Genomic DNA, 26277 nt, shown 5'->3' with positions numbered 1-26277 from the left:
GTTTTTCACATTTTAAGTTCCCATCTAGGAGATGGGGAGAGGAGAGCGGTGCTACTCTGTTTTGCTGTGAAGCTCCAGAAATGTTTCTTGGACTACAAACCTTCACCTGACTGTCCATCAGCATGAGGCTGCAAACATGACTAATGATTGTGTTTCATTTTTGGGGTTGAACTTCACCGTGTAACCAGCTGTTACCTAAAACTCCTGGCTGGTTGATGGAGGAAGTATTCAGATCCTTTACACACAGCCTCAGAACTCAGAGTGATATCTCGTGTGTTCAGCCGAGTGGTCGATGAAGAAAATGAGTCATCTAACACCTGCGACTTACTTGGACAATAGGAAATAAATGTCATGTCACTATAGTCAGGGCTGTGCAGAATCCCTGGTGTCCACGTAGGACTGTCTCGTGAGAAAACGAGACGTGTGAAAAAACACACAACATCCTGAATAAATGGAGGGCAACATGAGCCTCTTATCTGCACAGTGAACAGGTTGGAGAGCGGCGACTTCGTGATTGACTCAGCTCGTCATCAGGCGGGATGGAACCAGAAATCAACCACCTTGTCTTTGTTTTGTTTTCACAGGATGGATCCTCCAGGTCATCTCATGAATCTAAGGTTGGAACACACAAGAGGGCTGACTGGTTCATTCATACAGACAAGACTGAAAACTTGTGGCTGTGTGTGTGTGTGTGTGTGTGTGTGTGTGGGAGTAATTCAGTGACCCAGGGAAAATAGATCAGGTTGTGTTTTGGTTTTCTAAGCAACTGTGTAACAGGGTCAAATGATGCCTTTCCTATGTTCACACACACACACACACACACACACACACACACACACACACACACACACACACACACACACAGTATTGTTTTGTGTCAGTGGCAGTTATGGCAACAATAAAAGGGCGTGGCTCCTTTAAGGACAGTCATCGCTAGCTGTTAAATAGATCAGTGAAACACACACACACACACACACACACACACACACACACACACACACACACACACACACACACACACACACACGCCCCCCAGTGAAGGGAGCTGTGGTCAACCTAGACAAACACACACAGGATATTCCAGTATTTGAATGTGCCTTCACAATAAGAGTATTGTGTTTTAAGTGACATTTTAGGAAATACTGTTAAATATTGTGCAACAGGATGATTTTTTCTCCTGGGCTGAATGGAGCGCTGTTTTAAAGAGGTTCTCTTTTAAATGACGTTTTTTGAGGAACAGGAAATAATAGCGTTTTTTTTCTGGACCACAACTCAATTTCAGTTCACTAAGTAGATCCATGTGGACTTGAATACGTTTACAGGAACTTTCATCGTTCATCTTCAGTCCCTGAAATGAAACTGGAGAATGACATTAACCATGTTTACAGTGACGGATCAGTTAGTGTCTATATGCTGGAATCAAACTGAAACTTAACCTATTTACTAGCCTCTGAAACATCTCCTACATTTACACTTCATTCAGTAATTCAAAGAAAATGAAAGAGAAACGGTCTTTCACTGTCAACAGTCTAATCATCTGGTATCTGTGTTTTAGTTTGTGGTAATTTGATTAAAAACAACTCTATTAGAGAATATACACCGTGCAAATATGAATTAAAAATAATAAAGGATAAGCTGATAACGATGCAGGCCCAATATCAACATTTGGGGGGGTTGTTATATTTTTGGGCAGAATCTTATAATAACTGTATAATAGACAAACAGTACGTATTAATCTGAAAGTGATGAAGGAAAATAAAGACTGGAAACACCCTCTTGCTAATTGAGCTCCGTTTAATAGCGCAATCAAGGAAAAACCTTAAAGATAATATTTTATTATTTATAGCTCTGCGCTCTGACCAGCAGTTGTGTTACCTTTGGTGTTAAAGGTCATACTTGAGTAAAGTTATCATGTTAAAACATTATTTTGGTGAAAGTTACGCGTGTATTAATTGTTCGTTAGATACTTTATTATTATTGATACTTCATTATTTTAGTATGATATCTTTACTGTTATGACTTATGACACCATAGTGTTTCATAAGCATTTACAGGCCTCTCACTTGTGTGGCACCCTCCAGCTTTATTCTGAAATTATCCACCGGAAGTAGCCTTTTCCTCCGAGTCTCTCTGGCTTGTCATTGGTCTGTGAGGAGCGGAGTCAAAGGTACAGCAGCACCACCAGCAGCAGCAGCAGCACAGTGCGTCGAGCGGAGAGATGGAGGGAGAGCTGGCCGGCTGCGAGCGCATCTAACCCGGGGAGGAGACCACCAGCTGAGAGGGGGGGCGGTGGATCACCATGTTTGATCCCGAATAACAGACCACATCCACTCTGCAGCACCAGGACCGTCTCACAGACAGCGACCAGCGTCATGAAGCCAGTCCTGCATTGAGGTGAGAGCCGCTTCTTCTCCTTCTTCTTCTTCTCTTTCTTATGTTTCTCCTCCTGCTGCTGCGATTTTATTTCTTTATTCAGCGCGTCTGGAGCGTCCTGACGCGCCTGATCAGACATCTTGCGGAGGGTTTTTTTTTTAAATCTGTTGTCAGGAGGCAACAACAAACCTCCAGGTGCTGAAGAGGAGCAGGAGGAGGAGATGAGGCGATGAGGAGGAGGAGGAGGAGGAGGCTGCCGTGTTTTGGTGTTAAACCCAGATTCACCCTCACGGTCAGCCTCCTTGTGCCGGAGCCGTTCGGTGGTGGAGGTGTGCGAGCGCGGACACTGAGGCTTCCTGGAGGAGGGTCGCGGCGTAAAAAGGGGCTTTTCCGATAATCCATTTAACAGCCTTGAGGGAGTGAAGTGTGGTCAGTAAGAGCGCGGCTCAGGGGCCTGATGTGATGTGATGTGATGTGATGTGATCTGATGCGATGGAGGCTGCAGGCCTCGCTCGAGATGATCCAGAACCAGTGTGCCGACGCGTGACTCCGGGCTCCCCATTCATCTCGTGCTGTCTGGACCAGGAGCTGTCAGCCATTCAGCAGGAGGCTGCTGCCCGCTCCCATTCATGAAGTCCATTACGCAGCCTGCACAACGATCCACTGTTGGCTTTAAATAGGCTCTCTGGGCCTGCAGCGGGCCTGTTTTAGGCCCGATATTGACTTTCTCTCATGTGTCCTTTTATAGGCTACAGTCAGTTAATATGAAGCCTAATAAGCCTGATTTTAACAGGAAACGTGTCTGCTAATATTATGATAACGACTGCTTGGAGGCGTCTGTGCCACTGTGCTGTGATTTCATAGTGACCAATCACAGAGAAAGGTTCATTGTTATTATGATTACATTTAAATTATTCAATATTTTAGTACAGATGTTGTTTTTGTTGTAATTCTTCAGCAGCATCTGCTTAAAATCAAATTCTAAAATCAAAAAGCTGACATGAACGTTACGCTGAAAGATCAGCTTTTCAGAGCTCATACAGTTTGTCAAAGTCCAACATGGGGAAGCTATCATCTGCAAGGGATGGACAGAATAATGAGAACACTATACACACTAATGGTAGACTGATATGTTTTAATCAGGGCTGAAACCAATACTGATTATTAGAAGTTGAGGAGAGTCTTAGCTTCAAACTGTAGAGTAACCACTGATGGAATGAATGAAAGTATTATTTTGAGGTTCTTCACGGGAGTATTTTCTGACTCTGCTGCTTCATACTTCCTCTCCTCATCTTTTCTTTGATAAATCTAGTGACTATTTGACTGATCAATTGATTTGCAGATTCAGATTGTTCTGTCTTTGTGGGCTATTCATTGTGACGCGTAGCCATCAGTGCTGTGGGCGGGACATTGTGTGAGGATGTTAGATCAGAGCCAGAGAAGCACATTTGAAAGCTAGTTTATTTTATCTGACAGATGAATCGACAATGTTGTGATTTTCAAGCAACATCCCTCAGAAGTCACACTTTACAAAGACAGTGTCACTTTCACAACACATGTAAAAATTGCCTTTATTTCATCTTTCATACTATGTAATGATTTCATAGTGACCTTATCAAAGGCAGGAACTTATCATTAAGTGTTTATTACCTTATTTTATAACTCAAGTCTATAAAAGTCTTGCAAGTCCTTCTAAAGTCACATTTTACAAACATTCATTCACTAAAACTTCAGCTTTTCACAGCTCAGTCAAGCAAAGTGTAGCTGCACCACTCAGGCTAGAGTATGTATCTTCTGCAGGGGGGGTGGGCAAAATAACAAGAACACTTTATAATATCATGCACTACAGTGAAATTTGGACACTTGGAATACACAAGTGTTACTGCAAGATCAATATCGTCCTGATGAATCATCGTCCTGTTATCGGGAAATATTATCGGCTGTATAACTGTAACCTTGAAATTGTAGTGCATAAATGGAGCCAATGATGTGACGTCAAATTCCTTTACTCAACAAGCACAGCAGCTAAACAAGTTGGTTTGCGATCCTCCAATACGTACAGAGAGGAAGAAGAAGTAAAAGAGGTGCAGCAAACTCTGGTCACGCTCTTAAACATCAAACTGCTGCACCTGGACAGAACCATGCAGTGTAGACTAGAACCTGTCTTCACCAGTGTGGATGCTTTATACAGTTTCAGAGGAAGAAAACATGAATGTCATTTTCAAAGAGGACGGAAAATGTTAACAAATTTTAACACAACGAATGCTATTAGAGCCGTCGGAATATGAAATCACCCGTCTTTGCTCGCTACATGTTTGCCTTTCTTACTATCAGATGTAAAAAAAAAAAAAAAGCTTGAGGTGATGAACTTCTTCTTTTGTACCTTATCAGTCTGAGGTAATTATCAGCAGTATCGTGGTTATCGGCAGCATCAGCAGCATCAGCGGTATGAGCGTTATTTGTAGTATTGGTGACATCGGGGGTACCATTGGCATCAGTGGTATCGGTGGTATTGGTGGCATCAGCAGTATAGGTGGTAACAGAGGTATTAGCCGTATCAGCGGGATCTGCATTATGTGTAAAATTGGTAGTATCAGTGGTATCAGAGTTATTTGTAGTATCGGCAGTATTGGCTGCAAAAAGTCCACGTCGTACATTCCTAGTCCATCACTACGGGCTCATATTATCAGGAAGCCATGTTACATAGAGCCATACATGTTTTCCACCCGCTGTGTGATTATCAGGCTGTTTTGACTCTGCGACACCACATTAAAAAAAAAAACCCATCTCCTCCACTTGATGCTCACACGGGTTGTACAGTGTTCCTCCTCCGCGAGAGGCCCGTGGTCATCTGTGAAATTAGTTAGACCTGGTGGGTGAGAGACAGGAAATGGAAGTCAGTGGCAGAATGTGCGTACTCCCACGCGCTCCGTCCTTTATCACCGGCCGCCATATGGATGCCTGAGCTCACTCAATATTTACATTGCCGCTGCTTGCCAGAGAAACCGCAAGAGAGGAGACGCTGCTGGTGGAGGACAAGCTAATTAATGTGTTTAATATCTGTGTGATGAGGCCCTGCTCATCATCATGTCTGGTTTCTTATCACCAGTTGCATCCGTCTGAGTCCACACACACACACACACACACACACACACACACACACACACACACACACACACACACACACACACACAGAGGTGGAGAGCTTAATGCAGGTGGTTGTATCAGTGTCTGGATCAGGGCTGCATACCTTTCTTATGTCTGTCACTGTGAAGGTAGAATATCTCCTCTCTAGTTTCCGTGAGTTGCTATGATACAAAGTCGGACGGACATCGTTCAGTCACACGAGGGTCGAGGTTATCAGGGGTCAGTTCAAAGGTCACGGACCTGGCTGCTCTGAAGTGGACACTTCTAAAAGTAGGAAAAGAAAGAAGGCCATGACCTCAACTTCTGCTCCTGCTCCTGCTCCTCGCCTCTCATCTTCATCTCTATCTGCAATTTCTCCTCCTCCTCCTGGGACTGTTATCTTTTGTCTACATCTCCTCTGTGTTCCACTGTCCCTCAGTGTTGAAGCTGGTTTACGTCTCTTCACACACACTTTTGGGTAAATAATCCAAGAGTGATATCCAGTATCACAGTGAAGCAAAACAGCCCGTTCTCTCGACTGGTTTGATAAATGGCTGCATTTAAAAGGCCCCTTTATCCAAAAGGGTTTTGCATCTCATACACACTCACACACTGGTTACAGCAAGCTGCCATGCAAGTTGCAGCGTGAAGTTGCCTGACTGAATTGACTGACTTCCTGTGCAAAGTGTCACGGCTTCAAATTGTGAAAAAATATAAATATTCAGGGATTGTAGATAAAGTTATTTTTACCTCACCAAAAAACAGCATAAACATTATTTGAATTTTTAAAAATTTGATTTTAAATTTCATGGTGAGACAAATTGAACATCATGGCGGGCCAACTTTGGCACACGGGCCCCACTTTGTATAAAATGTAAAAGGTTACTGAGATCCTTTGTGAAAGTGTTGCCTTGAAAACGATCTGTCTGTCTAACCGGTAGAAATCTAATGATGTCCTTTTAACGATTCTGCTCCGCAAGGAACAGCAGCAAATCCTCACAATTGATGAGCTTGACAAATGAGATAGTCGATTAATTAATTTAGAGCTGAAAAAATTAGTCAACTAATTGATTAGTCAATTGACAGAAAATCAAACGTCAACAATTTTGATAAATGATTAATTGTTTCAGTTATTCGATTAAGCAAAAGTGCCAAACATTTACTGATTCTCTCCTCTCAACTGTGATGGTTTGCTGCTTTTATTGAAGTGAATATTTTTGATTCTTAGACTGTTTACTGGCTCTCAGAATAAAAAGATTATAATTATGCAGCCCGAAATCAATCGTCAAAATTGTTGCAGATAGTGATTATTTTCATTATTGAGTTATCTCGAGCTTATTTTTGTGATTAGGTCAATAAAATGTCGGAAAGTGGTGAGAAGTGTGTATCACATGTTCCTGGAGCGCAAAGTGATGCCTTCAAATGCCCAAGTTTGGAGTCACATGAAATAGAGAAAAGCTGCTGGAATCACAATATTTTTTCTGATTTTAAACTATTTAAACTATTAATCAATTATCAATAGTACTTTCGACTAACAGACTAATCAAGTACTTGTTTCAGCTCTTCTAATTATATGCAGACATTAATATGCATTAGTATTTGGACATTCATGAACATGAAAATCACTGTGAACTTACATAAACAGAGCAGCGAACACATTATGTTTTATGTCCTTAAATGTCCTCAGGTCCACATTACTGCTGCAATATTTACATCTTATATAAGACTACATAATTAATGGATTCAAGCAGTGTTGAAGATGTATGTGTGTGTATGTGTGCGGACTGTACTGGACTGAGTGTGCTGCTGTGCTGTGGAGCAGGCTAATCTTAGAAAACATGGCCCAAACTCCCTGGGGTGGGAGCACAACATCACCAATCATCTTCATCAGCCAATCACCGAGCGTCACACTGCTGGCATGAATCTGCTCACAGGAGCGTGTGTGTTTGGATATAGGAGTCCGTTACGCCACATGTATACAGTGTTTATCTCGGAGGTATGTGTACACACAGCTTTAAAAACACAAATCCTTGGGACATCCGTTATGCTTGGATCGTTTCCTCAGTAGCTCCACGTTACAACACCACTGTATTAATCGGGCCTGTGTAGTTCTTGGCTCTGCACAGTCGAGTCCTGTGAGGGCTCCGCGAAGTACATGAAGTGAACGTGTCTTGTGCGATGTGTTTTGCAGGCTGCGAGTTGATAGCTTCTCCCTGCGCAGCAATGTCTCTTTCCTCTCCTCCCCGCCGGTCAGTTTACTGTTACAGACAGAACTCCCAACCATCTGACAGAGATATCAGCCCCGCTCCCCAGGGTAAAGAAGCAGCAGGAGGAAGAGGAGGGGGGCACAGCGGTGGTAGATTTTTACAACAGATAGGGAGGAGATACAGGAGCGGTGGGGGCTTCTGAGGGCCTGGAGGATGGAGGTGAACATTTTTAGATTCCCCCCGACTCCCCTCAGTGTTTTTTCCTTCTTCTCTCAGCGAATAAAGAAAAGACTGAAGGGAGTTGTGGGGATGTGAGACCTCGACATGGTGCCTCTGCTCCCCCCTCGTCCTGCAGTGTGTGTCCCTCTCTTTATGTCTCCTCCACCTCCACACACTCACTGATTGTTTTAGCAGCTGGCCTAGGGAGCAAAATAACACGCACCCCCCCCCAACAGTGGAGGATGAAGTACTCAGATCCTTCACTTAAATTAAAGTGCTAATACAACAATGCTGAAACACTTTATTACAATTAAAAGTCTTTTACATCGGTAGAATTACAGAAGTATTAAGATAAAAATGTAGTTAAAGAAACCACCCCTTCAGTTTTTTGGTTCCTATATCAGGTGTCAGCTAGTTGTTCGGCTGCAGGTTTCTTCCGTTCCGTACTGCAATATTTTTAGGCTAAATCATGACTACAATATCTGTCTTAATATTTATAATTTCCTGAAAAGCACAGAGAACCAAAAAAATGCAGACGGACAAAGTTAGCGATTAGCTAAGGGCCAGATATTTGAATTCAGGAGGTGGTGGAGACCAAAACTGAGCTAAAAAGAGAGTTAACGTGGAATTAACATTTACCAGGTGGACACAAACACGACAAACACGACCGGACTGAACAGGCAGCCCTCTGCTGTTTAACCTCCGACAACACTGTTTTGACTCAATAAAATATAGGTGGAACTTCTGGGTCTGAAAAGTGAAGCCAAGTGCCTTGAACCTGGATTCTTTCTAATGGCCAGCATGGTGTTTATTTAGTGAATTAAGGTCCCATTTACAATCAAATAGACGATAACGCAGGGTGTGCTTTGGGACATACTTGGGGTCTCAGTCAGCCAGTCATATTATCCCCCCCAGCTCCACCTCTTGTCTAATGATGGTCACTTCTTGCTCCAACTAAACCAACATGGCAACAGCCAGAATGCCAAATTCTTCAAAACGGCAGTTCACAAGTCAATGAATGATATCATAGTTTACGTTCACCACGCCCAGTGTCAGTGATAGGCAGTCTAGTCTAGTGATTCCCAAACTTTGGGTCAGGCTCCATCCAAAGGGTCACAAGATAAAACTGAGGGGTCTTGAGATGATTAATGGGGCTGGAAAGAAGAAAGGAAAGGATATGCAACACAGATTCTGTGCCAAAAAAAAGTTTGGAAAGCAAAAGTTTATTGTTAAGAAATGTGTTTGTTTAGTGAATTTAACAGCTGAGTTGTTGTTGAGTGAATTGTGATAATAATAACTTTATTTATATAGTGCCTTTTAATCATTGTTGCAGAGTGCTGTACAACCCAGAAATACAGTTAAAGTGATGAAAGAAAGCAGGGTAACATGGAAGATTTATATTTAAAAAATGGAATAAAAGTGCATTTTTATCCCTTAACAATGTAGAGAAGTAGAGGTAAAATGGAATGGAAGTACCTTAATATTGTGTCATTCATATTATTTTTGCTATATACCCGTCTGTGTGCTCTGCAGTCTGCTGAGCCCCAGAAAACCTTAATGCTGTCCACTTCCTCCAGCATCTCATGGCTTGAGTTTCATGCTGACTCGGTGAGAGTGTGTGTGTGTGTGTGTGTGTGTGTGTGTGTGTGTGTGTGTGTGTGTGTGTGTGTGTGTGTGTGTGTGTGTGTGTGTGTGTGTGTGTGGGCGCGGCACACAGTCAGTTCAGTATCCTTGAGAGAGAGAGGCACATCCTCATCTTTGCGGAAGGGCAGGAGTTTGAGAAATGCACCTCGCTGTGTATTGTTGTTTTTTTCTGCTGAATGAGTGGAAAGTTGGCCCAGTGCAGGTTTTTAAATAGCTGAATGGGTATTGACTTCGTCGCAGCCAGCATCAGAACACACACACACACACACACACACACACACACACACACGGGGAACAAGCTAATTATTACAACTACACTTGGTGATTAGCAGTTCAGCTTACACATCTCGCGTGGCTTTAAGGAGTGAATGGACGGATGTTTGGATGAATGAAGTGATGGATTCATGAATGAAAGTGACTTTACTTTTACTTTTCATCAACTCTGCGCTGCTTTCTAGTTGTGCACTCTTATAAAAAGCCATTTTATTGGCTATGAACACATTTACTAATGCTTTATAAATCAATTATGAGCCATTAAAAGAACACACTTAGGGTTGCCAGGTTGTGAAAAATCCCTTCGGCTGGTGTTTTTCCTTTCTGTCTGGTAATAAGTCAGTTATAAATGTTGTTATGTTTATGAATTTCTAATAAGCCACAATATCTGAAGTTATAAATGTAAATATGGCTTCTTAATCAGTCTGGTCTTCTTTTTATAAACACTAGTAAGTTGTTAATGTGTGGGTTTTTGGCTCAGATGCTCTGCAGCTCTTTTCCAGGAGTTAAAAGTTGTACGGAAGCCAAAAGCGCCGTAATAATTGAGTTTAAGAAGCAGCCAAATACCCTCTGCTGAACACTAACGCTTAAATATCACTGACTTTACAGCATTGAAATATTTTACCGTCTGTTTGCATTAGTAGGGTCGAAAACTTGAATCTCTCTGTCTGAGATCATGTGACTGACAGAACGTAATAATAACTATACTTGTCAACCTTGGCAGTATGAATGGTTTATGGGTCCAACCCCCCAAAATGTGAGATTGGAGGACCGTGTCCTGCATTCTGGTGATATTTAAGCAGGAAAATAACAAAATAAACTATAAGTAAGTTTAAGTAACATTTGATACTCTTCATTCATTTATTTTTTGTCCATGCCCCTTACAGAATCAGGGACTGATACAACATGACCTGATAAGTGACAGAAGAATCAAGAGATTTTTCAGCTTCTTTCCTCTAAAACTTGATGTAAGAAATGGGAATTTCACCAACATTCGTTCTCCTCTCCATTACTCTGTCTGCCTCTGACTCACTGATGAGGGACGAGGCGCAACAGTGCGGCAAACTACATGCTGTATAGTGCCAGAAACAGGTTATGATGACTAGAAGGGGGAAATATATGAAAAATTGTCATAATAAATCGGGAGAAATACAGGAAAATTGTGACTCTGGGTCTTCTGAGAAAATCGTGAGGTTTGGCAAGTATGCTTCAGTCAGAATTTTTCTTACTTTATGGGTCTCTGAATTTCACCTATCCATTTGAGAAACTGTATAGTCACCAGTCAAATTTGCACAGCTTGAAATGACCTCCTTACTGAGCCTGGGAGGTGTCATGGCGGGAAAGAAAAATGGATTTGTGTGCACGATTTGATTTATAATTTGTGCCCTTAGTTCTAAAATGTGTGCGCAAGAATTACCAATTTATTCTCTCAATTTAATAAGTCAATATTATATATTTGGCCTCCTTCCCTCTTGCAGTGGCCAGCAAACGCCTTTGGCTTGGTGGATTTAGTCAGCTGGAAGTTTGAAGATGACGAGGGCGACATTTATGAAGCGCTCCAGACCCTCTAGACTGAGCTTTTATGAACAGGATGACATCTGCAGTGTATCATCGACATCGTTACAGCAAAACATGCTGTAAAATACATTAAAGAGATCTCAAAGACAACACGCAGAGTTGTGTTTAACAGCCACAGCCTGAAGTATACACATCAGTCCGTGGTCTGAATAAAATCCTATCACATCCAGCACTTGTCTTGTCGGGTTCGAGTACAAACAAGACAAGACTGAAGGCAAAAAGGTGAAGAATTATAGTGTTGTTTTCTCCCTTAATGACACCTCCGAGGCTTGAAACATTCATACTGAGAAATCAAGACTCAAGGAATTAGAAAGATGCGTTCTTTCTTTCTTTCTCTCTTTCTTTCTTTTCTTTGTATTTCTTCTCTCTCTGCCCTTTCATCAGTTTGTGGATAAGGTCAGCATCACTAAGACGAACATCTTGCCTCCTTTTTCTTTTTGCTCTTCGACTGTCAGGATGCATTTCTTTCACCTGATCTCATGACAGCGCTCACATCTCAGGATCAGAATGAGGGGAGAAAACAACAACAGTGCTACACGAGAGTATCGCATAATGTTGGCCTTCCGGTAAAGAAAAAAAAGGGGGTTGATTTAAAGGGACAGTCCACCACAAAATCAAAAATACCTATCTGGATTGTTTGGATGTGAGTTGCTCATTTTGGGGAAACCAGCAGTATATATTAGCCTGCCCTTTACTGTAATGGAACTAAATGACACACAATGACACAGAAATCATGACCCCGTAACTCATGATCTAATAATCAACAGATGCTGTTGTGAGCAGTTTCATGTAGGAAGTGTGTATTTTATTTCACTGCATCATGCATCCTTGTGTGATCCTGCTTAGTACTTTGTTTAGCTTTACTTTTACTTTGTTTGTACCTGCCCCTTGTTTTGGATTACTGGATTTTGGACTTGAGCATCAGCTATTATTAAAGCTTCTTTTCAAATTTAAACAAAGAGTGAGGGAAACGGGGGAAAACACGGTCTTAAATACACTGGAAAAAGGGTGGGAGAACAGGCAAAGACAGGAAGTATGAAACATGACACACAAGGATAAACTTTCAACACAAAACACCAAATCAGAAAACTAAAAACCTAAACCATGACATTGTGCTGAAGTGGACAAGACGCTAGCTGACAAAGGTCTGTGGATTATCATCAGGGTCAAGATTTCTGGAATGAGACGTTGAGTTTTTCAAATGGTCATAAACTGAGGTGCCATCTCGTTCCGTCATGTTTGAGAGAGGGCAGACATCGTTATCTCAGAAACTCTGTAGTCAAGAAGACTTGTGATTTTGAGGTGAACTCTCCTTTTAAGACCCCTGATTGGCCCACTTCTGCACACTGTTGGTAAAGAGAGGAAGAGAAGTGAAGCTGAATGTTTTTATCATTTGGCGCTCTAGATTCCTCTCGGACATCCACGCAGATAAAAGAATCATTCCCTCTCTCTGTTTATTTTATTATTAGTCTCTAATCCCACCCTTTCCTTTACTTTCTTGTGTCTCTATCCATCAGAGGCTTCCTGTGAAGCTCTGACACCAGGTCTCTCTACGTGATGAGCTAAGAGATGAGACTCCTGTGTACTTTCCCTTATCTCATCCTCTCTCTGATCTGGCATATTGTTTGTTTAAAGATCTGTGGGAGAGGGAATGAGAGCGAGATCGGCTTGTAGTTAAACGTGTTTGTCAGACTAAATTCCAGCGGAGGGTTTTTTTTTGTTTTTTTTTGCACTAATCCTTTGTGAAAAGACAAAACACACCGATGCTTTTGGAAGTGACAATAAAAGGGGAAAAGGAGAAATTCCAGGAAACCCTGTGGCTTGAACGCTTGCATGTATGATTCGGTCGAAGAGGGCAGTTTCAGTAAAGCAAACATTTGAGCGCGTACTCCGAGGGAACTGCCAAGAACTCGGAGAATAAGCTCTCACAGCTTGGGGAGCGTTTGGCCGTCCCCGCGCGTATGTCACCCAGCCTGCCCGCTCAGATGACATCCTTTTATCCGTGTGACTTACAGACAACAATAATCAAACCCACATGTGTTTGATGGTGCGATTGCTGCTCACTGATGCTGGATTAGTCACTGATGTGGTGAGGCAGAGAAAGAAAGAGAGAGAGAGAGAGACAGAGACAGAGAGAGAGAGAGAGAGGGGAGACAAGCGGTGGGATGACTCTGTGTTAGATCCTCACTGCAGAAGAGTTTTATCAGTGATGTGATGTGGTTTGGCACCGATCGAGCCGGAGAGGGAGGCTGAGTCATACGAACACACACATACACATGCACATGCTGAGGAAGAGAGGAATGTTAAGGACGAGGGGATGAGAGCCTTATAAAAAAGGAAAAAGCTCACGTTGAAAAACAACAGTGAGCGGACACAAAGAGGAGCTGTACGATCGGTCCATGTTAACCTGCCCTGACAGAACACACTCCTACAGGAGATAACTCACATCTACTGAGCGCCTGTCAGAAACCATCAATCACTGATTTCCTTTTTGATCTGCCGTCACATCGAATCTGTTGATAAGTTGTTTTTCAAGCCTTCAATGACATGCCATCCTTGTGCATAATCTTGAGCTTCAAAGCGAATAAAGTCCCATCACAGTGAAGGGGGATGCCGAGGACAATGAGCTCATGGTGGCAGAAAAGTGAGGGGTTTTTTTAGGATGGAGACGTCATCACCTTAAAGATGCAATATGTAACATTTCTGTATTAAAATGTAAAAACGATGCGTCGCGTTTTATTTGGTAACTTGTAGCTCTACATGCTGGTACATGATGGTAGATGATGTCAGAGAGCGAAGGAAGGAAGGCGTGGAACGTGACTGAATGCAGCGTGAATTAAACTTTGACACATTGTCTCATCTGGGAACATTTCTGCCTGAGTCACAGATAGATGTGCATCAGCAATGATGGCTGATAATAGATAATAGAGACAGACTGATTTTCAGGGCTCATATCCAGCATAAAGAACAGCATTTGAGTAAATTGTACCTGGGTTTGTTAAATCACTGGTTGTTTGAAACCAGGTTGTTTGACACTAGGATTTGAGTTTTTACTGTGAATGAACAACAATTCCAAATATCGTCATCGGTCTTCTTGATTCCTAATAATGCATTACATAATGCTCGACCTCTAGCTGATAACAATGAATGCTCCCATGATCACACACTAATCTTTGGCTACACAAACTCATTTAAAGATGTATTGGATTAATGCCGGCCTGTTTTCAGAAAAGAAGTGATGTTCACAAGACTGACATGTTGGGAAAAACTGAACAATTAACTGAGTAAATAAGATTCAAAACAAGCATATACGAGGTATACGCTCTACTGGGTGCTGTGCTAGTTTGTTGATAAACACGTGTCTCAGAGAGTCCATACACAAGGACTTCATGTTTCATATCATCAACATATAAATAATCCACTGACAGACACAAGCTGGTTCAGCAGTCTGCTTCATTCACACATCTTTTGTTCTTTGCACCATCACACATGCAGTCTGTTCCACAACTGGTGTGCGTCTGATCCAAAGCCAGGAGGAGTACAGTCGTCTCTCTGCAGCCACACTAACACTCTGCTCCTCTTCTTCCTCTCCAGCCTCTCCTCGGTGGGTTGGCATGGCCCAGTGATGAACGGAGCGGTGGTGCCCGGTAGCCCGGAGCTCTCCTCCTCGTGCCCACTGCCTGACTGGCGAGAGTTCTGTGAGCTCCATGCCCGAGCCTCCGCTGCAGACTTCGCTGACAAGTTCCAGCGCTTCCTGTCCGAGAACCCGTGCTACGACTCGCCCGGCGCCGACGTGAGCTTCTCGCAACACTTTGCTCATCACTTTCTGGAGTGTTTCACTGCAGCACTGACACAGGCCCGAGAGAGCCAGGCGTCCTCTCCAGGGGAGGACGGCTCCAACGCAGCGCCGAAGTACAGCATCGTTCCCTTTCTAGGAATCCAAGGTTGCCCGCTGTCCTACGGTCACGACCTTTACCAGAGACGCAAGGACGCAGGGGCTTCTAGTGAATCCCTGGACAGTATGGATAGTGGAGGTGGAGGGATAGATGGGGGAGGCAGTGGCACCACAGCCTCCCGAGGCCCCCAGCCTGCTCACAAAGTTTCTGCTCTGGGACAGTCCCGCAGCTCAGAGGACGTGTCGGTCAGTCACCCAAAGGCTCGCTTCAAGAAGGGCTTCTCCCTGAGGAACATGAGCCTCTGTGTGGTGGACGGGGTGAAGGAGATGTGGCACAGGCGGGCCTCCCCTGAGCCCGATGGTCCCTCTGGAACCAGGAAGGCTAACGGGGCCGCAGGAGGAGGAGGAGGTGCAGGAGGCCCGGGGGGAGGGGAGGCAGCAGGGGGGGAGAAGTGGTCCCAAAAACTGCGGCTGCCTAGAGGCTCCCAGGGCCACAAGGCTGAGATGCTGGAGATCCAGAGGGAGGGAGCGCTGAGGTACATGGTGGCTGATGACACAAACTGTATGGGCGCTGCACAGTGGCAGAAGTGCCGCCTGCTGCTGAGGAAGACGAAGAGGGAGGAAGGAGGCGAGAGGTTCCTGCTGGAGTTCTACGTACCACCCAAGGTACACAAACACACACAGTCACGGAGCACGAGCAGGCAGAAAACATGGATGATTAGCTGGTTAATGGATGATTTGATCAATAGTATTTTAAATTGACGTTTCTGAACAGTTGGACTGCCAACAGAACCATCACGTTTTTTTTTTTAACCTTTAGTCATTTCTCCCTTTTTGAAACAGCTTCATTTAAAGTCTTTCAAAGTATTTAATGCATCAAACACTTTGTCCACCCAACGCTGCCTGACAGAAATAACACGGATAGACAAGCACATTTTTGCTAGACAGCTTGAGATATGACAGGATTTGAGATGAGGGAGAGGGGGAATGACATGCAGCAAAGGGCCACAGGTCAGACTCGAACCCCGGGCCGATGCAGTAAGGACGCAGACTACGCAGCCCCATGCCAGTAGAGGGTCAGGTGAAGCTTCATAGTTCACAAAACATGTTTGGAGCTTCACAGCAAGATAGTGTTGCAGCATTCTCCTAAACAGATAAAGTAGATGGGGACTTATTTTTAAACACAAAAACATTTATACCCTTTTTTAAGGTGAAATCTTCACAATAGCTGCTAAGCTAAAAGTGTTAACATGCATCCGATCTGAACTCCAAAACAAGGCGTGAAAAAAATCTTTGTTTTCATAGTATTTTTAGTCTTTGTCCAAACCTCAAATGCTGCAAAACAGGGTCACTTCTATCATAGCAAAGATTTTCCAGATACAGTGAGAAAGTCGAGATTGATAGAAAAACTGCTCAACACATGAACAATTCATGAAAATAGTCACTGCTTGCAGCCCTTTCTGAAATCCAGATATAAATCCAGCTTGATAATCCAGCCCCTGTGACCCTGACTCTGAGCTCAGCCTGAAGTCAAACTGCACACACACACACACACACACACACACACACACACACACACACACACACACACACACATACACACACACACATACATGCATGCACACTTCACATTTGTCTTTATGGGATTTCCAGATCATTGCCCCTGACCTTAAGAAGGCCGCGAGGCTGTGCAGCTGAGTGTGTGTAAATCTGCCACCGTCCTTTGATCATGGCTGGTGGGAATGTGGGGATATGGCTGTGCGGAGAGGGGGAGAGGGGTAAGGACAGGTGGGAGACAGGCATGGGAGGGGGGTGAAGGGGCTGGTGGAGAGAACCGGAGACTGTGAGAAAGAGAGAGAGAGAGAGAGAGAGAGAGGAAGCTGTTACATTGATTTCTGCAAGCGGGAGCAGATCGCAAAGATTCCCTTTCAAGTGCAAAAAATAAGTATCGATCGGCTCTTTGGCAAACTGTCTGCTGTGACAAACTGAAAATAGGAACCAAAATAGTTTGGTGAGTCATTCACAAACTTAGTGAAAGCCACGAGGGGAACACATGAAACGAAACTTAATAATGGTGTGTCAGCAGTTTCGTCTGTAATGTTCTACTAACGCTCACATGTGGGAAGATTGTCGTGAGCACTGAGACAGACTGAGAGAAACTTCAGATCTGCCGTGTAGTGACACATTAATTAAACACACACATCTCGACCGGCCTGCCCCGCAGACACTCTGACTTGTTTTATCACTGCCGTCCTATTCAGGTCTTACAAATCATAACGGTGCAGAGTCAACAGTGTCGGAAAGATAAACTGACTCATAAAATCTCACTCCTCCTGCCTGCTCCTGGCTGACTGGCTCTGGCTCCGTCCCTGTCAGGGCCATCAATCTGAGACGGCACACTGCAGCACGCTAACTGCCTGCATTATGACACCGCAGCAGGTCCTGAGACGTTCACACCACACGGAGTAACAATGACTGGAGAGTGAGAGTAGCTGGAGCACAACACAGGAGTGTGAGGACGGAAGACGGCGAACATGACTGAACATGACTAAACATGATGTGAATAAAGCGTAAATATATGACCTCTTCTGTGAAAATGTCTGCCTGAGTCACAGATAGATGTTCATCTGCCTTGGAGGTTGTTTGACAACAAATACAACTCCCATGATCCCATGCTGCTCACATCTTGTGCTTTGTTTTGGATGAGAGACCCCAGTGGTAGGAATTAAATACTGTTCTTTATAGTACAAATATGTAATTATTTACTAAAAGCGAGCAATGCGCTGTTGCTTTGTGGGCTATTTTTGCTGCCAGCTGTCGTGATTTTCTTATTTTCTTTGATTACAGAAAAGGAGACGGTTTTCTGTGGAGGTTTAGACAATCCTAAATGTTTTAAAATATTTTCAAAAAATTACCCATTTCAATTTCATATGCAATATTGACTGGATGCTTAGTGTTAAGCTAGCTCCCTCCCTCACAAATGTATAGAATACAGAACAGAATAAAGCACGTGAGCAACAACCAACTTTTTGGAGAGACTGGGAAATTGAGTCTACAGTTTATTATTTATCTCTCATGGTAATTAACCTCATTTTGGTTAAGAGCCAAACATCTCCCCAAAACAGATCCAAAAGAAGAGAGAAAGTTAGATTTTTTTCATCAGGAGACCAGAAAGATGATGTGAGATGAATGATAGTGTTGCTGTGACAACTACTCACAAGCAAACTCACATAAGCAGACAATAATGATGATGATCACCAAATATCTCAAAACATGGACAAATACACACAAAACAATCTGGCGTCTGTCTCAATTAGAGATAAGATTAAAAAAATGTTTTGTCAGTTGGGTGGGCTGCACCTTTAAGTCTAAAACCACCCTAGCTACATACATACATCCTGTCAAGGAACGTTCAGTCGTGCGTGCTGGTTAACAGTGGTTCCCACCGCCGAAACATTTCCACTGACGGTGAACACTGTGCTTCTGCTGTCCGCGGTGGAGAGCTACAGTACAGAACAGGAAACGGTCAGATGGTTTGATACAGGAAGTGGTTTCTGACATCTGATCTGCAGAGAGGAATTGTGGGCGTGGATGGCAGCCAGCTGCACAGGCAGATCAAGATGAGAACAGTGTTGCTCCAGACAGATCAGCTGATAAGCCTCTGCCAGACTATCAGTCAGCCTCCTTCTCGCTCTGCCTCTTCTGCCACACACACACACACACACACACACACACATACACACCACACACACACACACACACACCACACACACACACAAACAGCTCACTGCCTCCAACACACTCATTGAATCTGTTAAGATTATCGTCTGGATCCAACTCTCTGCAGAGGGCAAGCGGAGGCCAGGATGTTGTTCTGTGTTCACCCTCGTGTAAACGCCTTCCTGTTTTCAGCAGGAATAACTGCTGAGAAATGAGGAGAGGAATAAGAGACGGCATCGCAACTGAGCAGATTCTGCAATCTTTTTAATAATGGTCTTATTTTATCTGAATGAGTTATTCAGTCTGGAGACACATGGAGCTCGCTGGTGCCGAGGCCACACCAACAATTCAGGCTGCATGTCGCCCTTTCATTATCATGTGAAGGAGAAGTTTGAGGGTTTGGAGAAGTCGGGCGTTTTTTACACTTAAGAAGAGGGGGAGGTGATAGCATTTAATGTAAACCTGCAGCCCTAATTAAAAGCTCTGTTTAGAGTTATTTCTGTAGTAAAATATAAAGTTTCTACTTTTACAAGTGCTCCTACAGGATGTGCTGAAGGACCTCATTTTACTTTGGACCGTTCATCATTGTTTATTGGGGCTTTTGGTGATTAGATCATAGTACCACCCAGGCACTGATGCATTTTATTGTTCTCTAAAAAAGAAATTATGACAAAAATGTTGCTACAACATTACAGTATACATACATATATATATATATATATATATATATATATATATATATATATATATATATATATATAGGCATATATGTGTAAATATATATGTCAAGATGAAACTATGGCGAAGAAAAACACAAGACTAGATAAAACATATTGGTGTGTAGCAGTAAAATGTATTTAATCCCTTTGCAGCCACACAGATTGATCTTATCACTGCAGTTGTTAATGCCGACCTCATGTCTAGGTTGTTACTATATGCTCAGTTATCACATATCACTAGCAAAATCTTTCTTCTTCTTATAGTTCAAATAAATGTGATTTTAATTCTGTTGCATCTTTATCTTCATGTTTCAGTCCTCAAAACCCAAAGTGAGCATCCCTCTGTCAGCCATCGTGGAGGTGAGGACCACCATGCCGCTGGAGATGCCCGACAAGGACAACACTTTTGTTCTCAAGGTCGGGACAAAGGTTATTAAAGTTCAATTTAATTTAACTGAAAATATACACTGATTATGAAAGAAAAACTAAACTAACATGATTTGTCAAATTCAGTTACATATGTTTACATAACAAACATGAAGAGGCATTGACACTTGTTATTGAGACTGAGATGTCTCTATGTTGCCTTTGTATTGGTTTGTGTCTGTATTATGCCCCTGATGAATAACCTCCTTATAATTTTTTTTTTTTTTAAAAACCTTAAACTTAATAAAAACTGTAACTAAACTAAAACCCAAACTAAACCCGAACCAACCCATTTTGGAAACTAAATAAAACTAAACTGAATTGAAAAGAAAAAAACAAAAAATTAAGAATACAAACCAATATTAACTCTGGAACATTCAACAGCCACATTCACACACCTGCCTCAGTCTACAGACTTAATTGATTTGTATAAACAGGTTGTTGGAAAAAGAGCCGTCCTTTGAACAGAGATCAGTGTGTGATCACAGTGTGTTTGGCTGCTTCCACAGGTGGAAAACGGGGGAGAGTACATCCTGGAAACCATCGACTCGCTACAGAAAAACTCTTGGGTCGCTGACATCCAGGACTGCATAGACCCGGGGTAAACCACCAGATAAATATTTGTTGTTGGCTGAAGATGGAGAGAAGAGAGGGACGGAGGGATGGAGAGAGGGTCAGGGGGAGGGGTAACACACACAGTCATTAATCATCAAATTAGTGGAGTTTCTGACAGGTTGCTTTCGCACAAACATGGGCGAGCTCGCACCGCTAACATTCCTCCTCAGTTTGTTGGGTGAGTGGACGTTTGTCAGTGCAGCTCAGGACGTAAACAGAGAGATTATTTGTGTCTGTGTTTGGAGGATGTGAATGTGTGTGGAGTTTTGGACTCGGTGATGTTTGGGTTTTTGTGTATACGTTCCTGCGGTTCCCCTGACCTGCCTGCTTGTGTACAGCGACAGCGGCGATGACATCGAGCTGGCGTCGTGTCCTCACGGTCAGGCGTCCAAAGACTGCTCCATGGTGGCCTCGTGCAGCTGTGAGCTGCTGTCTGAGGGTGAGCAAAGACACACTCGCTCTGACATGACGCTCATTTGATTCACAAGAATGTGTTAAAATTTGAAAAAATGTGTTTAGGTGTGTATCGCGCTCCGGAGAGGCCGTGTCCTACAGCTTCAGAGCATTACAGTGCCCCCTCAGTCCGTTGCAGGGAACCCCCCTTCACCCAGCACCCATCCCACATGCCTTTAGAGCGCTTCCTCCAGTCCCCAGAGGCCCAGGGCTCCAACTCCTCTGCAGGTGATAACACAAACATTTCCTTTTTCTCTCCAGACACACAGTATCAAAGTATATGAATACTCAACAACGAGGAAAGGAAAAGGAGAAAATAATTGATTTGTTTCATCTCAGGGGGCAGTGAAGGAGCCAAAGAGTCAGACGGCGATGCCAGCCTGGCGGGTTACCCATGGTTCCATGGTACACTGTCCCGAGTGCGTGCGGCCCAGTTGGTGCTCGCAGGCGGGGCCAGGAGCCACGGGCTCTTTGTGATTCGTCAGAGCGAGACGAGGCCGGGCGAGTACGTCCTCACCTTCAACTTTCAGGGCAAAGCCAAGGTGAGTTGATAACAGACAGGTGAAAAAGCATCATGTCATGTAACTGATTCTACATTTCCTGTTTAGTTTCTACATACAGTTTAGTTAAGAAAGGTAGAAAATAATAGAAAAATCATTATTACAAGCTGAATTAAAATAGATATGAAATAAAAAAGGAGGAAATTCCCACATTTGAGAAGCTGTAGACAGTAACAGTTTTTCTACATTGTCCTTAAAACGATAAGTTATCAATATCGCCATTTACTATGGATCTTATGTTCTTTAAATAATAAATTAACTTGCTGTTTCCACCCAGAGTATATAAATCTCCTCCCAGCTGCAGCGCTGCTCTGCAGCAGAATTAAATTCACTCAGGCTTGTTCTCAGGACATTTTGGGATGCAGCCACTGCAGCTCACAGCTCACCAAGTAGTTCAGGTCCCTGGAAAAGATGCAGTAATGTCACCGTTTTGTGTGCTCTTATGTAACATGATCCCTGCACATCACATCCTGCCAGCAGGCAGTGTTGAGGAAGTGTCAGCTGCCGCCTCTTCCTCTGGTGTCAGCCCTGGCACTCTGTCGCTCTGCTCCCACAGCGAGACGCCTCGCAGAAAATGTCCTGACCTCTGTCTTGGTCTGTCTGTTTCAGATGTTCACTGTGTCTCACACTGAAATTCTCCGTCCTGTGTCCTTTTCTGTCCCTCTTTATCTCTCCCTCTCCGTTCTTTTGAATCGTAAACCTTTCTCTCCCCTGTTGCCATCACGTCTCCTCCACTTTCCTTTCCTTCCTCCTCCCAGCATTTGCGTTTGTCGGTGAACGAGAACGGGCAGTGCCACGTCCACCACTTGTGGTTCCACACCGTGTCGGACATGTTGAGACACTTCCACGCCCACCCCATCCCCCTCGAGTCTGGAGGCTCCGCTGACATCACATTACGCTCCTATGTACAAGTGCAGCGAAGCTCCAACACCACAGGTACACAACACACACACACACACACACACAAGCTGCTCACGTACAAGCTTCGAACTATAACTGCAGATTTAACTTGAGAGGCCACACATGTGAATCTCTCTTAACATCTCCTGTGACGGAAAACAAATAATTGATGTCAAGACCCTGACAAAGTTTTCTATTAACATGAAAAGACCACTGGTTGGTAGTTTTTAGATATTTGATTGCTGTTTTATTTACAGCAGCAAGTCAACATCATAGTTTTCTTCATACTTGCCTCCATATCAGCATCTATAAACTGTTATACAGCCACTTCTCTAACAAAGTAAGCTGTTTTTGTCCCAGTGCATCGTGTGATGTTGTCATTACACAGCTTGACCACTACAAAGCCTGGCGCTCTTCCCGGGGAGACAGCACCAAGTGGCCATTACATGAACTGCAGTTTCTGGCCACTCACACTTTATTACATGATATTTTAGCATTTACCGTCATCGTTTAACTACCTCAGTTGCCTCTACAGGTTAGAATACTAAGTGTTTCAGATGGTTTTAAAGAAAGAAGTGTCTCAGCCCAACACATGATCCTCAGTCCGGCAAAGAATATTGGAGGGTGATTCGAAACTTCGAGAGAGTCAAATGTGTCGATGGATAGCGGAGGTTTTCAATGGAGGGAGCAGAGCTAAAACTCACTGAACCCCTCCTCCTTCTCCTTCTCCTCCTCCTCCTTGTCCATACTAACGCTACTCCTGCCCTTCGCTCTCCTGGCATGGGATGAATGCCCTCCTGTACAGGAGAGTGAGGGGGCGATTATACCGCAGGAGTTTTGCATGCAGGCCGAGACTCCGGCCCCCAACCCACCCTGGTGGCCACAAAGAGGCCCTCTGTTTCCCCAAAACGCTGGACCTACACACACACACACACACGCACTCACTCCCAAACACAGACTTTCATAGAGTGAGGGTTTGATTCAGGGTGTAAAAGGCTTTACTGATACACTGCTCAGGCGTGTCTTTGGCACCAGTGTTGTCAGTGTTAGAGAAAAGACAATAAAGGAAGCCCACATTGCCTGTGTTTTCATGAACCAGCAGCTCTCCAGTGTAAAGCAACAAACTATCAAAAGCATAAATTGATAAATTATTAATCTTCGATTTAAATGATTTCTTCCCTCTTCCCACAATCTGCTGCAGATGTGACCGTGCCTCCAGTCCTCACCCCACCCAGGGACGCAGGCTGTCGGACAGACTCAGCCCAGCCTGCTCTGCACCCTCCTGGGATCACAGCGCCTGCAGGGCCCCCTCCTGACCCCCCGCTCTCCTCGAGCACCTCCTCCTCACCCACCGCCCTCCCCTCCCTCTCCCGCAGTGACCCAGGTACAGGAGCCGGAGTGGGAGGAGGGTTACAGAGCCGGAGCAACAGCTCCGAACGCCTGCTGGAGGCCTCTAGTGGCGCGTCCGAGGACTACCACGACGCGGATGGGACTCGCAGGGCTCGAGCAGTGGAGAACCAGTACTCTTTCTACTAAATGACCCATGGCAGGGTTCAGTCACGTGTTTTCTGGATTGGAGGTGACATGGGACAATCTGGTGATGGTGAAAACGGTCCAGGTCCTCGGATCACCCGTCGTTTCGTTTGTTTGTTTTGTTTCAAGGCAATTTCCTGTTGCTCCGATTTGGGAGGGGAGGTGAGATCGTAACGAGCAGCGTGTCCTCTGTGGACCTGTGGCTTCATTTCAAACTTAGCAGTCGAAGAACATCAGTGTACAGAGAAACAGACGAAATGGGGGCTAATGAGGTGGGGCAGGAGATGAAACCAAGACACAGAAAAAGCAGATGAGCGTAGGAAGAGAAAGCTGGAGGAAGTCATATGGCTTTGATTCGTGTCCTCTGACCACTTCCTGTTCATCCTCACCCACAGTTCCCTGGGAGCAGAGCCTGTGTCACCACCCCGCTGAAGGGTCGAGAGCTTGAAATGACCCTGAAGAAACAGCTCCCTCCCCTCAGAGCTCCCGAGAGCATCCCGTTAATGTTTGTAAAGCTGCTTTGAGTCTGTCCCGGATATCCTCAATGTCCCCGCAGGGTTTCCCTACAAAGTCCTGCCCTGGGTCTCGGCTCTACACTAACATCACTCCAGCGATCATGGGTGTGTTAGTGTAAGCTCGGAGATGTTTTTCTTAAACGTGTACAGCCTAAAGGGTCTTAGTGCCTGACAATTTCCTTGGACTTGAACAGACTGTTTGCGAGGAGGAGGACGGTCTCGCATTATCACGATAGCCCAAAAAAAATTAAACGCAGGTGATTTCTTTACTGTCAGTTTACGCTCAACGTGCATATCTCTGCATACTGAAACGGTTTCGTTATCACAGTTTCATGGACGGCTGCTACGTACACACAGGTGGTCGTATGTTGTGAGTTTAACAAAATGCTGAAATGGAAGACAAAAACACAAAAACAGGTGGTGGTGGGGGGGGCTCCCGTGTTGCTGTCATACTGGGTTATTTCTATGAGTGTGTGGTGGTGTATTAGAGTCCAAATATTTTTCAATGATCGGTGTGCTACAGTAGTGTTTCTAAAACAATGGTTTTCGAGGTCCCTCCGTCTGGTGCTGGTTCTGTATTCAAGCTTATCATATCAATAACCTGTAGAATAGATATGCTGTTAATATAGGAGTTCACTTCGAAGTAATGCCTTTAAGATATTATTATACCAAATCCAGCATTCATCGGAGGGACTGGGGCCTAGCTTTTTAGAAAGGTGGCAGTGTTGCGTACTGTTCGTGCGGCCTGGTGTGGACTGGAACGGTACAGGCAGTGAGGTCGAGGGTGCTGGATGGCCATGCCTGAATGGACAGATGTGACATTGCTGCTTTACTTTATGCTGAGCTTAAGCTTGTCAAGTTAGCTAAGAGGTCAAAAGAAAGGCTGCATTTTGCACCACAAGATGTTTGTTTTACTGTAAGAATCGACTTTAAAGTCCAACACATTCGTTACAATTCAAAATATCAGTTTTAAGAGAGACTTTTGACACTCCGGGATATGCATTTAGTTGCTTCATCTACTGTCGTTCGAACATATGCAACACAACCTTTCTTCAGCTGGACTAAACATATCAACAGCCAACATCTGTCTCTTCACGCCCGGCCATTTAGCTTCCAAGGTTTCACTTTCATTGGAGGAGCGGGAGGAGCAGTTCATGTGCCAATTTGAATCCTATTTTTGAAACATATTTATTCCTCAGCTGTTGTAAATTACATTTTTCCTATCGAGTCTTATTTATGTACAATTGATTGATCGATTCTTCTTGATGAAACATCCTCAGTGGAACCCATTTGTTGCGAGAGCCCATCTCACATATCACAGATTGCTCATGTCTCCCTTTTATTTTCTTAACACTTCTTAAAAGCTAAATTTTCTGTTGTCTGACTGAGTTTTGAAGAGTCTGTGCAATTTTGTACAAAGTGATGTACTTGACATACTACTTTATATTTCTGTGAATAAAATGTGAACAAACTGTTGCACTTGTTCTGCAGTTATTCACTTGTGAATGCCACAAACCAGGG

At 43.9% G+C, this 26277-nt stretch overlaps 1 protein-coding gene across 1 annotated transcript; it reads left to right on the top strand.

Moving 5' to 3' along the window:
- Positions 1-591: 591 nt before the first annotated feature.
- Positions 592-26232, top strand: LOC119006341 (SH2B adapter protein 2). Its single transcript, XM_037074992.1, has 10 exons — positions 592-617; positions 2082-2394; positions 15015-15981; positions 20070-20171; positions 20690-20781; positions 21134-21234; positions 21315-21476; positions 21588-21790; positions 22567-22744; positions 23910-26232. Exons 3-10 carry the CDS (start codon positions 15046-15048, stop codon positions 24242-24244), a joined length of 2109 nt encoding a protein of 702 aa, XP_036930887.1. The 5' UTR covers positions 592-617; positions 2082-2394; positions 15015-15045; the 3' UTR covers positions 24245-26232.
- Positions 26233-26277: the final 45 nt, after the last annotated feature.

Source organism: Acanthopagrus latus, chromosome 2, assembly GCF_904848185.1.
Source record: "Acanthopagrus latus isolate v.2019 chromosome 2, fAcaLat1.1, whole genome shotgun sequence".
NCBI lineage: Eukaryota > Metazoa > Chordata > Actinopteri > Spariformes > Sparidae > Acanthopagrus > Acanthopagrus latus.
This window is presented reverse-complemented; position numbering and strand designations above follow the sequence as displayed.

What these genes read in the sequence shown, in the direction of transcription:
- LOC119006341 (XM_037074992.1), top strand. Translation starts at nt 15,046, where the DNA reads ATGAACGGAGCGGTGGTGCCCGGTAGCCCGGAGCTCTCCTCCTCGTGC. An exon ending in GGGCTCCAACTCCTCTGCAG is followed by an intron (nt 21,477 to 21,587) that starts GTGATAACACAA and finishes GTTTCATCTCAG; the next exon opens with GGGGCAGTGAAGGAGCCAAA. An exon ending in GCGAAGCTCCAACACCACAG is followed by an intron (nt 22,745 to 23,909) that starts GTACACAACACA and finishes AATCTGCTGCAG; the next exon opens with ATGTGACCGTGCCTCCAGTC.